The sequence below is a fragment of the Durio zibethinus genome, chromosome 7 (assembly GCF_047325235.1).
Source record: "Durio zibethinus cultivar Kanyao isolate XHJ-2024 chromosome 7, ASM4732523v1, whole genome shotgun sequence".
Lineage (NCBI taxonomy): Eukaryota > Viridiplantae > Streptophyta > Magnoliopsida > Malvales > Malvaceae > Durio > Durio zibethinus.
The window spans coordinates 26,616,364-26,633,235 of NC_143168.1; the positions used below are offsets into that span (position 1 = coordinate 26,616,364).

The 16,872-nt window shown below is 30.5% G+C and overlaps 2 protein-coding genes across 2 annotated transcripts; one reads left to right on the top strand and one right to left on the bottom strand.

Annotated features, from left to right (window-relative positions):
* The first annotated feature begins 4,147 nt into the window (after positions 1–4,147).
* On the top strand, positions 4,148–8,102 carry LOC111277234 (glucan endo-1,3-beta-glucosidase 8-like). The gene is made up of 2 exons (XM_022863524.2): positions 4,148–5,365; positions 6,891–8,102. The coding sequence occupies exons 1-2, from the start codon at positions 5,025–5,027 to the stop codon at positions 7,987–7,989; spliced, it is 1,440 nt and encodes a 479-aa protein (XP_022719259.1). The 5' UTR covers positions 4,148–5,024; the 3' UTR covers positions 7,990–8,102.
* A 4,462-nt stretch (positions 8,103–12,564) lies between these two features.
* Positions 12,565–13,905, bottom strand: LOC111277235 (uncharacterized). The gene is made up of 2 exons (XM_022863526.2): positions 13,629–13,905; positions 12,565–13,451 (listed from the first exon to the last, which is right to left on the bottom strand). The coding sequence occupies exons 1-2, from the start codon at positions 13,764–13,766 to the stop codon at positions 12,705–12,707; spliced, it is 885 nt and encodes a 294-aa protein (XP_022719261.1). The 5' UTR covers positions 13,767–13,905; the 3' UTR covers positions 12,565–12,704.
* Positions 13,906–16,872: the final 2,967 nt, after the last annotated feature.

Sequence of the window (16,872 nt, forward strand, 5' to 3'; positions counted from 1 at the left end):
TATCTGGATTTCAACATGTCCACCTCATATTCTTTCTTTTTTCAAGCTTTTTGTTTTAAAGTAAAACAAACTTTCCAAAAATAACGTTAACCTTAATTAGCTACACTAATCAAATTAATCCATTTCTTATTCAATAAAGGAAGGCCAAAAAAAAAAAGGCTAATGCCCTACCAGATTTGCTACAAGATTGTTGTTGGTTTGGCATGCTTCATGTAATGACAATTGTTCATATTGAATAAAAAATGGCCATTGTATCAAAAAAACTTTTTTTTTTTTGGGTATTAAACCAAATATTAAAATGTATGAGCAATTTGTTTTCTAATGTAAGTTTTCTATTAAAAAACCACAATTTAAGCCACACAAGTTTGATTTAATTTAGTTAAATGTTGATTTAGTCAAAGAAGGGATAAGCTTTTTACATTAAAAAAATGACAATTTGATGAAAGATTTTTTAATTCATAGCCTTAAACTTTTGTAGTTGCCCTAATTTAATCAAATTAATTGATGTGGTGGGTTGCTCTTCTAATTAGTTGTTTAGGCTTTAAAGTAAGAGTATTCTGTAAGTGAAAACGATTTGTTATCTCAAACCATTTGAACCATTTAGGTTAATGAGAAATTGTCACATCAAAAATTTCACGAATAAAATTAATAAGGAGAGTTATATTTCGATATAACTAAAAAAAAAAAAGTGAAATATATGATAATATTTTAATTTCGTTTATGAAATTAAAAAAAAATTATCAATTTATGAAAAAGGAACTATCAAGTTAATCAATAAACAAAAATGAATGATTTGAGTATTTGAAAGTAGCAATTAGACCCAATAATTTGTATCATCGTATCGTGTTTTATGTCAGATACAATTTCAAGCACTAAACAAATAATATTAACACAAATACGATATGAATATTTAAATAACATGAATAATTAATATACAAACATGATATGATTACTATACATTTAAAATTAATTATATTCAAATAACATAATACAATTAACACAATTATATATGAATAACACGATTAGAAATAATTAATTTATTTATTTAAACAAAAAAATATCTTTTAAATTAGTATTTAAATAAAAATTTATTTAAAAATTGAATATTTATAATCTATTTAAACATAAAAATAATACAATAAATACGATTATTAATTTATTTTTAAATAATTTAAAATTTTTTTAATGTTATAAATAGTATCATATCTTAAGCGTGTCATTACTATTTGATATAAAGACGATACGAATAATATCGTATTTTAATTATATCGACATGATTAAAATATAAAATATAATTACACTAAATTTATATATATATTATCATATTTAAAATTATTAAAATGGAAACTAGAAATTTATATATAATCGATATTATTTTTTAAGATCAATACAACATATACGTAATCATTCACTAATTATATTAAAAGTGTGATTTATATATAGATTTGAATAAAAATGATTTTCCTCTTGGACCAACGTAGAGATAAAACAAAAGAACTCAAATTTATAAATGTACTTGAAATCCTTTATGAAAATTTGGATTAAAAGCATAACAAAGGTAGGCCATAAGGGACCCAAAAACGAAAATGAAAATGTTGGGTGAGATGTAAAGATGAAAGGATGAGAATCAATAGTCGGTTATGGATTTTTATATAATGATAAAAAATTAAAAATCCATGTCCATGATCGACCTTATCTTAATAATTTTTGGGCTTTGGGTGATTTGGACAGGAGGAGAAGCACCATGGCAACCCCCACTAGCCTTTGTTTTTCCATAGGCAAACTCTTTTAGATGTGTCGATTTGATAAGATTCGATTAGTTTTTAAAATTATTTTAAATTTAATAAATTTAAAAATATTTAAAATATATTAAAATAATAATTTTTAAAATTAAAATTTAAAATTAATTCAATAAAAATATTTTTATTTAATAATAATGTTGTCCAAAATCCAACTATCATTAATTTTACTCAAGAAAAAGACATTTCTTATATTTACATTTTCCTATTTTGGGGAGGCCATACCTGATTTAGCATTTAGATAGGTGCCATTATCTAAAATTTAATGAATGCAACAGCCTATGAGTTGTGCCAACTAACTACCAAACATGCATTGCATTTGCACCTTTTGAATTTGTCTTCATTGGTTATTTGCTATTTGGTGAGTAGATATACTTCAATAGAGTGTCATTTCCAACTTTGAAACAAAGTGTAAATTTTAAGATTTTTCTAACTAATGTCTTAACAATATATATTTTTTAAGATTAGTTAAGTTATTGGTAATGCATATTTTTTTATAAATCGTATAGTAGTTAACAACTAATTTAATATATTTTAATATATTTTTAGCCAAAACTTCAATTTCAAATTCTTACTACTTTTGAATCGATAATGCACTCGTCCGACATCCAAAATCAACTTATCACTTGGAGCAGATAAGGTTAGTCACGTAAACTACTATTTAATAACCCTGCACACAAGTTGTTCGAGGAAAAGTTAAAGAGAAAAAGAGAGATTTAAGAAGAGTAGGCCAAAAAAAAATAAAAGTTTCTTTGATATGTATAGTAATTAATGAGAACAATATATATGTACATATAAAGGAGGTGAAAGCCACTTGTATGAGACTACCATGGATGTTATTCTTTTAAATGTTCATATGAATGTGATAATATTGAGAATCATAAAATTATAAGCTATCAGTTTGATATTTGCATGAATCATAACAGCAATGTCTCACATGGAGCTGTTATGTATCTTTAGTTTGCTTTAATTAGACATATTAATGTCAAAAAGTAAGTCATTTTTATTTTTGTAATACAAGCAAAATATTTTTATTTTTTGTCTGAAAACAATTTTTTTTTATAATATTTAACGACATACTCTCTTCACATATATTTGATTAGCGGTATTCATAATTCAATTTTAATCAAATTAATCAATCGAATTAATTTAATTCGATTAATTAATCGTTATCAAATTAATTTTTGTCGGTTAATGAAAGTAATTTTAAAAAATTTTAATTTTCAGTTAGATCGATCGAATTAATTAAAATATAAAAAATCAAAATAAAAAATAAAAAATATATAAAATTAATCTTTTTATTTCATAAATTATTAGAGTTTTTAATATAATATTATGGTATTGAATAGTTTTATTTAATTTATTTAAAATATAAAAAATTTAAAATTTAAGATATAATTTAATTTAAATATATTTATTATTCGATTAACTCAAAAAGTTAATCAATTTATTTAAATTCAATCAATTAATTTTTAAAATTAATAAGTTTAGTTTAATTAACAAAAAAATAATAATAAAATTTAATTAATTCAATTTTAAATAATTTAATTCGAAATTAATTAAACCAATCAGTAAACACTCTTATATTTGATTCACTCAAAATTTTACATTCTGTTTTGTAAAAAATAAATCCGAATCGATAAAAAAAAATAAAATTATTTTTTTATGAATAAAAATATATTTAGATATATATATAATTCAAACAGTTAATGCAACATAACACAAACTAGTTAAACTAACATATAAGTTTCACTTTAAAAATCTCTCAAATCAACGAAACATAACTTACTATCCAAAAAGTGCTTTTCCCATAATCTTTTCCCAATCTCCAGAACAGACAATAAGCCCAGCTCACCTGTGACCTCGTCGGTGACCGACCAACTGAAAAGAAAATTTTTACTTTACCCAATATCAAAATCCTCAAATTAAAATTAAAATCCAAATAAAAACACACCTTTTTTTTTAATAATTATTATTTAAAAAAAAAAAGAAATTGACGAAAACATGGATCAGATGACAATACGGACAGTGGCTGGTTGATTCTACATAGGACATTGTGCGTAAAAACGTGGGTTGTCAGTTGTCCACGTCATCAACCCAAATTTAAAGCAAATTGATTCTCATAAAACGACATCGTTTTCGTCCATGATCTTTTCCATAATGCTGATGGTTGTCAGTTGCAAACCTCACCAAACAAAAAAAGAAAAAATTCTTGCATGCTAAACCAAGAGAAAAAAACAAAACGTTGAAATTAGCACAAAGAAATGAACTTTCCGGAACTTCTGTCTCTAATTTCTTTGATTTTTTAACCAATTTATATATAAATGAATAAAAATTTCACAATTATTGATGTTATTTCATTAGATTCCCTTTCCTCCTATTAAACTTTTTCAAATCACAAGGCTCTTGCTTAGAGCCGTTGACACTTCATTCCAAAACCAAAAACAGAGAAAAGAACTTTCATTTTTTTTATTTCACATTTTTATAAAAAAAAAAAACTCGAATTTAATATATAATATTAATTTATTTTGTGGTGATAATTTTGTCGACTTTTCTCTTCTTCTTATATGTCATTTTTTGAAAAATTCTCATACTCTTTTAAACACAACCACAAGCTTCTTTTTTAACACTGCTAAATTTTGATTATTCTCTCTTTTTCTCTGTTCTTCCCTTCCCTGTGTCTTCTTTGATCTTCAACTCCCGTTTTCTCAGAACTTTCTTTCTCTTTCAATATTTCGTTTAAAACCCATCTTTTATATTAAAAAAACTTTTAATCTTTTCCCTTTGATACCCCAAATAAAACCAATTCTGCTTTTGTTCTGTTTCTTCTTTGTTGATCAATTTTTTGTTTCCCTGGCGGTTTCCTGTGGTGAAATATACAAACGAAAAAAAAAAAGATATAAAGTTTCTGCTTTTTTTTTTTTTCTTTTCTCTTAGATTTCAGTTTCACTTATTGGATTTTTTTTTGTTTCTCTCTCTTCCATTATCTCAAAAATTGCTTGCTTTTCGGTTGATCCTGCAAATAACCGCCTTTCGTTTTTTTTTAACAAAGTTACTTAAAAAAAATGAACAACAGTTAAAAACCCATAACAAAAACCCTTGCTTTTATTTCTTTGGCTATAACTCCCTCCCTTTTTCCCAGCAACCTTCTCAAGCCAGAAGCTTAATCTCCCTTTTTTTCCTTTCAAAGGTTTCAAAATTTTCATTAAAAAGCTAAACAAAATCATGGGAAACTCTTGGTTTGTAGGAATATTATTACCAATATTCCTTTGTGTTTATTTTTTTGGTGGTTTTGTTAATGGTCTTGGTGTGAACTGGGGTACTATGGCAACTCATAAACTGCTTCCCGCAACAGTGATTCAGATGTTAAAAGACAATGGGATAAAGAAGGTGAAGCTTTTTGATGCTGATTCAGATACTATGAGTGCTCTTGCAGGAAGTGATATTGAAGTCATGGTTGCTATTCCTAATGATCAGCTTCTTGCTATGAATAGCTATGATCGTGCTAAAGAATGGGTTAGGAGGAATGTCACAAGATACAACTTCAATGGAGGTGTTAACATCAAGTAGGTTCAATTTTTATTTTTTTTATAATTCTTTTTAAAATTTTCTGATGTTGGGTTTTTGAGGTTTTGATTGTTGGGGCTTTTTAAGATTTGTTTCAGCTGCTCATTAAATATTCTTGTACTTTTTATTGAGGATTTTGATAAATTTAGTGGTTAGTTTGGGAATTGTTAATTTTTGTTCCAAATCTAGTTTTGGCATTGAATTTTTAAGTATTTACTGTTAGTGTAATTTGTCTTTGATTTTTTATTGCAATAGAATAAGTTGTCAATATATTATGCTTGAATCTGATAATTAGGGCTATAGATTCTGATGTTCAAGTTATTTCCTTTTCTGTATAGAATTACAACTTTGTGTGTATCCTTGATTGATTTTTTTAGTTTCCAGAAGCCATCCAGTTATAGGAGCTGCTCATTCTGGTGATTCATGGAGGTTAATAAGAGAAGTACTTTTATCTAAACTTTTCAATGAGTTCCCTTCTTTTTTTCTTGAAACTCAGCTTCTTTTGCTTGTAACCCACATTAGGAAAATTAGTAAGTTTTAGTTTTTGTTAGCAATTAGGGATTGTTTGTCAGTTTACCTAATTCTTGAATCTTGAATTATTAATGAGTTCGAATGACTTGTCTTCCTTTAGCTTTGATGAGCTTATTCTAGTACTTCTATTTTCTTCTTTTAAATCGAATTTTAGTTAAGGTTTCATTTTCTGTTATTTGAGAATGAGCAAATGGCACATGATCTAAACTTCTTGGAAAAGTTTGCTAGGAATCTTGCCGCAAGATTTCAACTTGTTATAGGTAACACTTGTTTTCCCTTTATACTGATACTAGGCTCAGATGGCATTAGATTCCTTCAATATGTGCTTTTTTTGGGGCTGCTTTATTCTTAGCATCAACAGAGATATTGGAAGGACCTTTTCTAATGTGCACTTTTTCTGAAGAATATTATAAAATTCATCAAAAAATTGTGAAAGATTCCATGACTGCATGGTTAAGCTTTCAGCATTGGCCATGTGAGCTTTATGAGCTTTTCATATTAATTTTGTGGAATGCCATGGTTAAAGTTCCTGGAACTGATAGGTCTGTCAGCATTTATTTTCCTTGTGATAATTAGGAGAAACCTCGTTAGGCCTGATCTGTAATTTCTTATAATGCAATTTTCACCGAAAGGGAATTCTTGAAGGTTTCCTAGAAGTTTTAGGAATAGTTTAACAGACTGTTATTCTTATTTTATCAATGTGATTAACATTTGGAATGGAACAAGATTCTAAGCCTGTCTTCACAAGAAGCCGATTGAAAGATGCTAATGATGTTGCTTTCTGTTAATGCTGAAGTAAGGAATATGTTTGAGTGATGTTGCAATGCAACGCTTTTTCTTTTTTTTTTTAATTTTATTAATAAACTTGCATCCATTATCCAATCTATACATTTCTTATGTACCTAGATAAATTCTAAGTGTATTAGATGGGTGGATTTGTTAAGAAAGCTATCCCATAACTAATCTGTGGAACCTTTTACCATCTTTGCACAGATATGTAGCTGTTGGGAATGAGCCATTCCTTACAACATACAATGGCTCATTCATAAACATAACATTCCCTGCACTTCAAAATATTCAAAATGCACTTAATGATGCTGGGATTGGAGACTCCATAAAGGCTACTGTGCCCTTAAATGCTGATGTTTACAATTCACCAGAGAGCAACCCTGTGCCATCTGCTGGCCAGTTCAGGACTGATATTAGTGGACTTATGACCCAAATTGTTGATTTTCTAAGCCAGAACAGTGCACCTTTCACCGTGAACATCTACCCTTTCCTCAGTCTCTATGGAAATGACAACTTCCCCTTTAACTATGCTTTCTTTGATGGAGGAAACCCTGTTGTTGATAATGGGATTCAGTACACTAATGTTTTCGATGCCAACTTTGACACATTGGTTTCAGCTCTGAAAGTAGCAGGGCATGGGGACATGACCGTTATTGTTGGGGAGGTGGGTTGGCCCACAGATGGAGACAAGAATGCTAATGTGGCTAATGCTCAAAGATTTTATAATGGGCTCATGCCTAGACTTGCAGCCAACAGAGGCACGCCCCTGCGGCCAGGATATATAGAAGTTTACTTGTTTGGCCTTATAGATGAGGATGCCAAGAGTATTGCTCCAGGAAATTTTGAGCGTCATTGGGGAATCTATAGGTATGATGGGCAGCCTAAATTCCCACTAGATCTTTCCGGCCAGAATCAAAATACGTTTCTTATCGCTGCTCAGAATGTTGAATATCTTCCTCAGAAATGGTGCATGTTTAATCCAAATGCTAAGGACCTCAGCAAACTTGCTGACAACATCAACTATGCTTGCACCTTCTCAGATTGCACAGCACTTGGATACGGTTCTTCTTGTAACAACCTCGATGCCAATGGAAATGCTTCGTACGCGTTTAACATGTACTACCAGGTGCAAAATCAGAATGACATGGCCTGTAATTTTCAAGGTCTGGCCACGGTTACTACACAGAACGTTTCACAAGGGACTTGCAATTTTATCATTCAGATTGCTTCTCCTTCTTCTTCTCTAGGCCCCTCATTGGTAGGAATAGCATTTTTTACAGCATTGACATCTCTATTACTATAAATTTGATTCTGTAGATAACCCGGCTGTACTATTTTTGCTGTTCATTTTTCCTAGCTTCTTTAGCATGTTACAGATTCTTGGGTTATGTATTTTATCGACTGATTTAACAAAAATCCTTTCGAGTTTATTGGTTGCTGACTCTCTAACTAGAACACTAACTAGATCAATTTTATCGATGGAAAGGTATTCATGAAAAAATTTTGAAGGTGTCGAGAGATCTTCAAGCATCGATCCACCACCGGATTTATATGACATAAAGTTCTAGTTTCTTATGATTGAGCGTATATATTACTATGCTTGTGGTAAATTATACCATTCTAGTCCTCATGAAACCAAGAAAATTTTATGAATCTGTTGGATTCATCCAGTTTTATTGCAAACAGGTTGGTGAATCAAAATTTTGACTAGAGTCTTTCTTTCATGGTAGCAGCCAGCCAAGAACAAAGGTTTACATACACTACAACTACATGAAAAATCCCATTACTAGTCCAATTCCAAATTGGGCTCTAGTTGGGTTCTAAGCTCATTATACCATGCAAAACCATTTCCTTTCATAGACAACAATTTGATGGCTATGAATAGTCCCACCAACTTCTATCAAATTTATTTATTAACTATTATTGGTGGCTGTTTAAAACCTTCCACCTATTAATCATTACGATGGCATGAATTATATAACTTTTGACCTCTTTTTCTTCTTTGGTGTAAAAAAGTTTTAGAGGGGGAGAGATTACTCCATCTTTAAAATCAGGATAAATTATTAACTCGTAAAAAAATTTATGAAAATTTTTTGGATTTACATATCGTTTATCAATAATAGATTGTGAGAATTCAAACCATAATGCTTTAAATCTAAACCCTAAATTTTAACCGTCAATCCTGGTAAGCATTCCTTTTTGACCCCTTTTTATTGCCAAGAGAAAAGTATACTTACTGATTTTACACCAAAACCCATGATCTTTGTCTAGAGTGCTTTGGATGGGACCCCAAGGCCAATATTGCATTTCAACTAGGGTGGACAAAAACATTATGACAATAAAGCCCAATGGGAACCTCTCTCAATCATGCACCCTCAAACCCCTACCAACACAACAAAGCCACTTGTTGTGCTGCTTTCAATTGGATGTGAATAATAATCTTTTGGACAGCCATAACTTTCTTAGTTTTATTACTTTGCCTATGCCTTTGCATTTACATTTGCGTATTCCTTCCCTTTAAATCTTTCAAACCCAACCAATCCTCAACTATGCTCTTTTCATAGACAACTCATGGGAATCAATATCATATAGCTATGATCTTTGACTATACTTTTTATTTCAAATTTAAATTTCATTTAGTGGGTGGTTAAAAAGTTTTTATTACTTGGTATCGAACCAAAGCTAACAATCATTAGGTCCAGGATATAATTTTAAAAAGTTGATTAACAACACAAATCCCTAATTAACTTTATTAGTTTTTTTTTTTTTTAAGTAAACAAAGAAATGATTGCGGATTCTAAAATTAAATTTCGAATGCATTGAAATTTACTTTAAGTGATTATATAAAATAATTGTGTTAAATCTTGGATTTTAATTTCTTGTAATAGTAATCTTTTCTCATGAAATAAAGAAATTAAAGATGGATGTTGATTTGTTTCTTAGGTTTCATCATTGAACTTTCCAAAACCACTAAAAATAAAATAAAAATAAAATAAAATAGAGAGGCCAATAATTGAATAATAAAGGCATGCATAATTTAGGTACATGAACCTTTACTCCATCAACTAGGTCTCAAGTTTTTTTTTTTTTTTTTTGGAGATTTTAGATATTCATATCAAATTTATTGAATTCATTGGTTTTGTGATGAATAATTCTTTCTTTTGGTTGATATTGACAATTAACCTTCCCCCAGGCCCAGTCATATTCATCACGCATCCATGCATTCATAGGTATGTCGGCAATCATAATATTTTGTGTTAAAAGTGATGAAACAAAATTTTTTTGGTAAAATAGTTTCTATTACATGCAAATATAGACTTAATTTTTTTTACAAAAAAAAAATCATAATTTGAAAATAAAAAATAATTACAAATATTAAGATTTAAATTTTAAATTTATTAAATATTATCTCTTAAAAATAATTAAAAAATTAATTAAATTAAACTTTAAGATTTATGTTTAAATAAATTTAATACTAGGAATATTCATTAAGATTAAGAACATCAACATTTATCGAGTTAATTTTAAAAAAAATAATAGTAATTTTTATATTAAAAAAAAACCCCTTGTATAAACATGTAAAAATTTATATCTAGAATTATATATACATGCGTATGTATGCGAATAATAATAATATATATATATGATATAAAAATTTACATTCAACTTATAAAATATTATTTATTTTAATTTAAAATTTTTATAATTTTATCTTAAAAATGGTAATTCACAACGAATGTTCATGACAACGTGAATTTAACGTTACAAATGAAATTGAAGGGCAAGGGGCCCATGACAAAGGTGTTGAGCGGTATAAAACATAACAGCCACCAACTATAATCAATTGACTTGTCGGTTCCTTCCTCTATAGTTTCTTTTGGTTTTATAATTTCAAGTGACAAAAAAAAAAAGTTTTAATTAAGGATATTATTAAGGAAATGCAAAATTAAAACAAACATTACTAAAATAGGAAGAAAAAAGAAAGAAAAAGATAAGATTTGCCTTTAAATATCTGTAACCCAATGTTTCCTATATTCTATATGCCATTTCATCATCACCTAACGTAATGTTTTATTCTTGCAAGATAAGGGAACAATAGTCTTTTAGCTTGTTTAAAAAAAAAAAAAAACTATAAATGCAAAATTAGGATCAAATCTTTGCCTAATTTGTTATATAAAAACAAACGTTTTTGAAAATTTATAATTTCATTATAATATTAAGTGTTTCTTGGAAAATTTTGTCCTAAAACAAAAAAAAATGGAAATGTTTGATTTTTATTTAGATAAATAATAAGTTTCATGATTTAATAAGTTGGGCAAGAATTTGATAGGAATTTGAGCATTAAATTTTTTTAAAAAATGAGAATACTCTTCACAAGGTTTTTTTTATGTTTTTTTATTTATTTAAAAGAGTATAATTTATTTAGAGTTCAATGATAAAAAAACACCGAAAAAAAATTTAATAATCATTCAAGTTTTTATAATTTTATTACAATCAATTAAATTTTTAAATATTTATTTTTATCAATTGAGTTTTTATTAGACAAAAATTAATTAAAACAATAATTTTCATTTAATCAATAACTAAATTGAAATGAAAATAAATATTTAAGAATTTAATCAGAGAAAAATAAATATTCGAAAAATCAATTAATTTGAAATAAAAAATTTAAAATTTAATTAATTTCAATAAAATATTAATAATTTAAATGATTTTTGAATTTTACAGATTCTTTGACAAAAAGGTAAGACAACATTTTATAATTGAAAATTTAAAAATTAAACATGACTTTCGACTCTTACTATGGTCGGTAGCAAAGGCAAGAAATTAATGACATTGAAATACGTAAACTATATGATTATTATTAAGCTTTGGAAATGCAATCCCATTGAATTTTCAAGTATACTAATAATTTTTTTAAGACAATATTTTAATTTGGCAGTTAGTCAAAATTAGAATAAATTATTTTCCCTCTTAAAAAATTTTGAATTTGCCTATAAAATAATAGTTTCAATAGTGATTGACAATCAACAATCATGCATAATGGAGACAAAATAATTTTGGATGAAAATTAAAAAAAAAAAAAACAAAGAAAGACAAATCTTGATTTTTCTTAAATTCTGATTATGGTTAAGGGACATTTAGGACTAAATTGAACACAAGACGAAAATTTTCCTTTCCCAAAAATGGGAGGGAAATTTTAGAAGGCATATCATATATTTGCACAAAGAGAAAGGAATACAGTAGGAAAAAAAAAAAAAAAGACCAGGAATCTCTGTTCAAAAGGGAACTGTTTCCCATTTTAAAGAGAATCCATTGGTAAAAAAATGGTATAAAAGAAAAAGTCAGGTGCTTGCTGGAAGCCATCATCTTATTCTCTGCTACTGCCAATGTCTTACAAACTCAAAAAGTAGGCAAGAAATGATTTTTTTTCTTTTTATTTATGTCTAAAGTTAACGAAAATCCAACAATCCCATTTTGATACTAAACGCATTTGATCATGTTATTTTCATGTCCTAACCAACATAACATAGTTTCCATGTCCTAAGGGGCAGACCAAACAAGTTAGAAAACAGGACAAACATTTCATATGTGAATTTGCATGCTTTGGTGTGAAAATAATTGCACCCCCTCCTTTTTTTTTTTGTTTCAAATTCACTAATTTGCAAAGTAAAAATCGTTACTTTTACCTGTTGTTTAGTTTTTACTGGTGCTACTTTTCCTAGGATTCTAGTTTGATTTAATGTAACTCCAAAGAAACCAAATGGGACAAATGGAGCAGTCAGCATGGAGATAGGATATGGCTGATGGCTCCAAGGCTTCAATTCTTTATTTTGGTAAAGAAATATTTTAAAACTTGAAAAAAATATGGCAAAAATTGTATAAAAACAGTAGTATTAATCATAAAATTGCAGAGGTACTACAGTACTAGTGAAGAATTTCTTCAAATTTATCCTATCTAAACTTCGATTTACATTGGGGAATGGGAGTTTCAGAAAAAGGGGAAAACAGAAGCCATCACTGCTCACTAGGAATTGAAGAAAACAAAGACATCCTCATCTCCATCACTTTCTTGTGAGAATTGGAGTGCAAATAGCTCACAAAAGTAGGGCTTTTTGCTGGCCTATACTCTGGCAGCAACCTCCCTGACTTGTACCTCACCCCACATGCATTGCATAGAGTTTTTGGACCCAATGGTCCCGCTCTCCACTGAGGGGTCCTTTGTGCTAAGCAATGGGTGCACCTCCTTGGCTGCTGCAGCAGCTGCTGCTGTCCACTATTGCTCTCTAGCACCACCACTTTCTCTACCTCCATTCTCTCTTTCTTTGGTTCTTCCACCTCACTATTCCCCACCAAGTTACTGCTACTATTGCTGCTGTCATCCTCCTTTTTGGGCACAATCAGTTCACTGTCAGCTAACCAATATGTTTGTTGAAGCAAAGGGGGGTCAGAGCTAGCTAATTGGAGGTTTTGGTTAGGTGAGTTTAGGTGGTATGACCAGCTGGAAAATGGGTTAATTTTGGTTTTGGATAATGTTGTGGCTGCCCTCTTTCTTTTGCTTCTAGCCTTGCCTGGAACCACAAATTTTTGCAAGGAAGGTGGGGTTTGTTGGGCCTTCTGCTTCATGGATTTTGCAGGCTTTGTTGCAGTTGTACTTTTGTTTTGAACATTTGTAGCTGCTGCTGCAACTGGGATGCAGTTTCCTGTGCTGGATAAACAATCTTCTACAAATATAGACAACCATTCCAAGCTTACATCCACTTCCTGCCATTTGTTTAGCCACAAAAGCAAACGAAGTTCAAGACTTTACATAAAAAAGATCAAAACTTCAACAAAATCTTCTCTTCTCTTCTGTTTCCATTTAGTTATACAAATACTGTAAACAAGCAAGAAAAAGAGAGAACCCAGAACCGGGAAGCCATGCAAAAAGAGAAAACTGACCGTATTATGATCAGGGAAAAGGTCATCAAGTGAGCCAGTGGCAGCAGCTAAGGTAGCACCAAGTTTAGAGCAAGGGGAAGAAAGGACTTGCTCTTGTTGAAACTCACCGGAGACTGACACATTCCGGCGAAAATCCATAGAGAAGAGACAGATTTGTCCTTTGTTGATAACCCTTCAAGAAAGAAACTGAAATATAGAAACTTGAAATGAAACACTTAAAGAGAAAGAAAAAGATAAGAAAAAAAATGTTGCTATAAGAATATGGGGGGTTAGTGCAGCTGTCTTCAATGTGCTCCCTTTATGGCCTAGTTTTCTGTCGGCAGATAAAGCTAAAGAAAACAATCAAAGCTTATTCAATCACAAGGAAAAAAAAAAACAGAAAAAAAAAAAGAGAATTGCCCTTATCCTTCTCTTTCTTACTACTCAAATATATATATATATATATAACAATAAGACTTTTTTTTTCTTGGGTTCAGTAAATTAAAATTTATTCCTAAGGTGACAAATATTGAACTTTTTTCTCTTTTGAATTATTGTATTGGTTTTGAATTTGGGTTGATGAGGGTAAGGAGGGAGGGGAGAAAAACCTTGAGTGCGGCTGTGGAGAAAGTTTTGATCAGTGGGGCCAGAACTCCGAGGCCTGCTTGGATACTGAAGCCTGCTCTGGTTAAAAAAAAAAAACAAAAGATAAGGAAAATAATGAGAGAGGGGGGCTGTTGGGCTGATGGGACCAGGAAGGGAAGTACTAATATTGACAGTGTGAACTTGCTACAGTATGAACTGTTAGATTCTTAAATGAAAGGTTAACTTCCTTTTCTTCCCTCAGCCAAAATAAAGGTTAAAAAATAAAAACTTTCTTGAACCAGGCTTTTTATCAGGTGATGTTGATCTTGCAGAGGGTTGAGGCCATGAGGGAGCCAATAGTATTATCCAAGTGACTTTGCTGACCATAATCATTTTGTTTCATCATGAATGTTCATTTATCAAATGATGTTCTCGGCCAATCTTTCCTAATATTAGGCCCTGGATATTTGAGGAGTGCAGCCTTATTCGGATGATTCTCAGTGATCAATTCTATCTTATGTAACACCAATAATATGATCACCTATATTGTCCCGACCCTTTATTTTTCTTAAATGCCATGTTCGATACATATGTGGTATAGAAATTTGACTTTTAAATATATGAAATTTTTTTTTTTAAATTTCATGTACCTATGCGGACTCACACTGGAATGTCATACTCGAGTTAAAGTAACATGGATGATCACAACCTATTGTTGGCCATGGAATTGCAAATAAATGAACCTATCCATCTTATTTAACTATTTTACATATCTTTTCTCCCATTCCAATCAAAGCTTTGAAACCTTGTAATCTTTTTTGAAGGCAAATTTTGATTTGGGTTTTTCAAGAAGCTATTAGAACATTATCAAATATATTCAACCAGCTTCCAGTAAATATGTTGTTATAGTTTCCAAGAAAGTTACCTGAATTATTTCTGCAAGGCCCTGTCTTTAAATTTGGCTATTCCCTCCGAATGAATGTCCTCACATGCTAACAATAACCTGTCCTTGTAAATAAGATTTTCATGACTCTTGGGGTTAAAAACTCAATGGCATTGTAGAGAAGTGAACCCTTGGTCTGAGGTTAAGTCTATCATCAAGGAAGCAAGTTTCTGGAAATTAAACATGGGATCCACAAAATTTGCATGCTTTGGTGGGTAATATTTATTAGATTTATATGTTTATATATTTAACAGATGAATGAGTTGCAAAGGAATAGTTTCTGATATTGGTCTAATACTTATTGACAGAAGGCACTGCTATCTCCTTGATTCTTCTATAATCATCACCACTAGTACAATAACTCCATGGTATATACATGCATACATAAAATGTACGCACATGATGAATCAAGATTGTACATCCATGGACCCCACATACTACATCAGCCATTATCAGAATGCTTTAAGTATGTCCCCATGATATGGTGGATCATTTACACTGTCAATAAACAGCAATTCAATTCAACCAACACGCTGGCCACCTTTGATCACCAGCCATGTGAAAACACTAGAGAAATTTGAACATCCCACATAAAACCATCTCCCAATTTATCTTGCCTTATTTTGGTCATGTACAAGTGTCATGGGCCAAGACTCAATCTCTAGTTTCGAGCGACTTTAAAACCCGAATATACATTCATCCGGTGTTAGGATTAGGACATGCACTCATCCAATGTCTTCGAGATTCATAATTCTTTTTTAAGATCGTGACATCTTTTCTCACTCCAACAAGGGTCCACCGTCCTCGGTGCATCGCTAGTACCCCAGAGTTGATTCTGATATCATTTGTTATCGGCTGAGATTCAACCTCTAAGTCTGTGCAGCTCTAGGACTCGAACATATATTTATCTGACGTCTTAGATTAACTTACCTATCACGATTTTCACCTTTGTGAGGCATTGTTGCTCTGACTTCTCTAACATCACGATTGTATCTTACAAATATCACCTCATAAAATGATAGTGGTGTGAACCTTATATCTTAAAATTAATTCTAGTATTCAATCGATATAGAATTCATAACTCATCTCTAAGACCGTGACACAAGTACTCCATTGAACTTTCCTTTTGTTCATAGTCGAATAACTATCGAATCTTAATTACAGTTTTGTGAACAAAAATGAAGGAGCCAAGGCTGATTAAGAAATGTTTTCAGTATAGAGAATAAGGATTGTGTTTAAATTTGGAATCAAATGACTGAATCTTTTAGTGCTCTCCATAATTTTGAGTGGACTGGTCATGGCTGCAGCTCCTCTGGCAAAGAGACAGAGTCTTCCCCAACTGCTACCCTCTACGCAGAAATAGGACAAATGCAAACAATTATTGTAGGAGAGTAAAGGGTGAGAAAGTTTTGAATGATAACAATGAGGTAAGGAGGGAAAAAATATGTGCCTAAAGGACATGATTCTGTCCAGCCATTTGCTCAAAAGTTCACATGCATGGCAACACCAGTCACCCCACAATTCCCATCTCCTTCAATGAAAATGAAAATCTAAACATATAAAAAGGAGCTGAATATATACTCCTAGGGTTGGATTCCACGTGAGTCTGCCTAATCTTGAATAATGACTGATTTTGGGATTCTACATCAGTTTTGAAGTTTACTTAAAATCTGTTGGCCAAAAGGAAATTTAGGGCCTGTTGTGTGTTTCAAATTTGTTCATTGAAGCAAGAGAAAA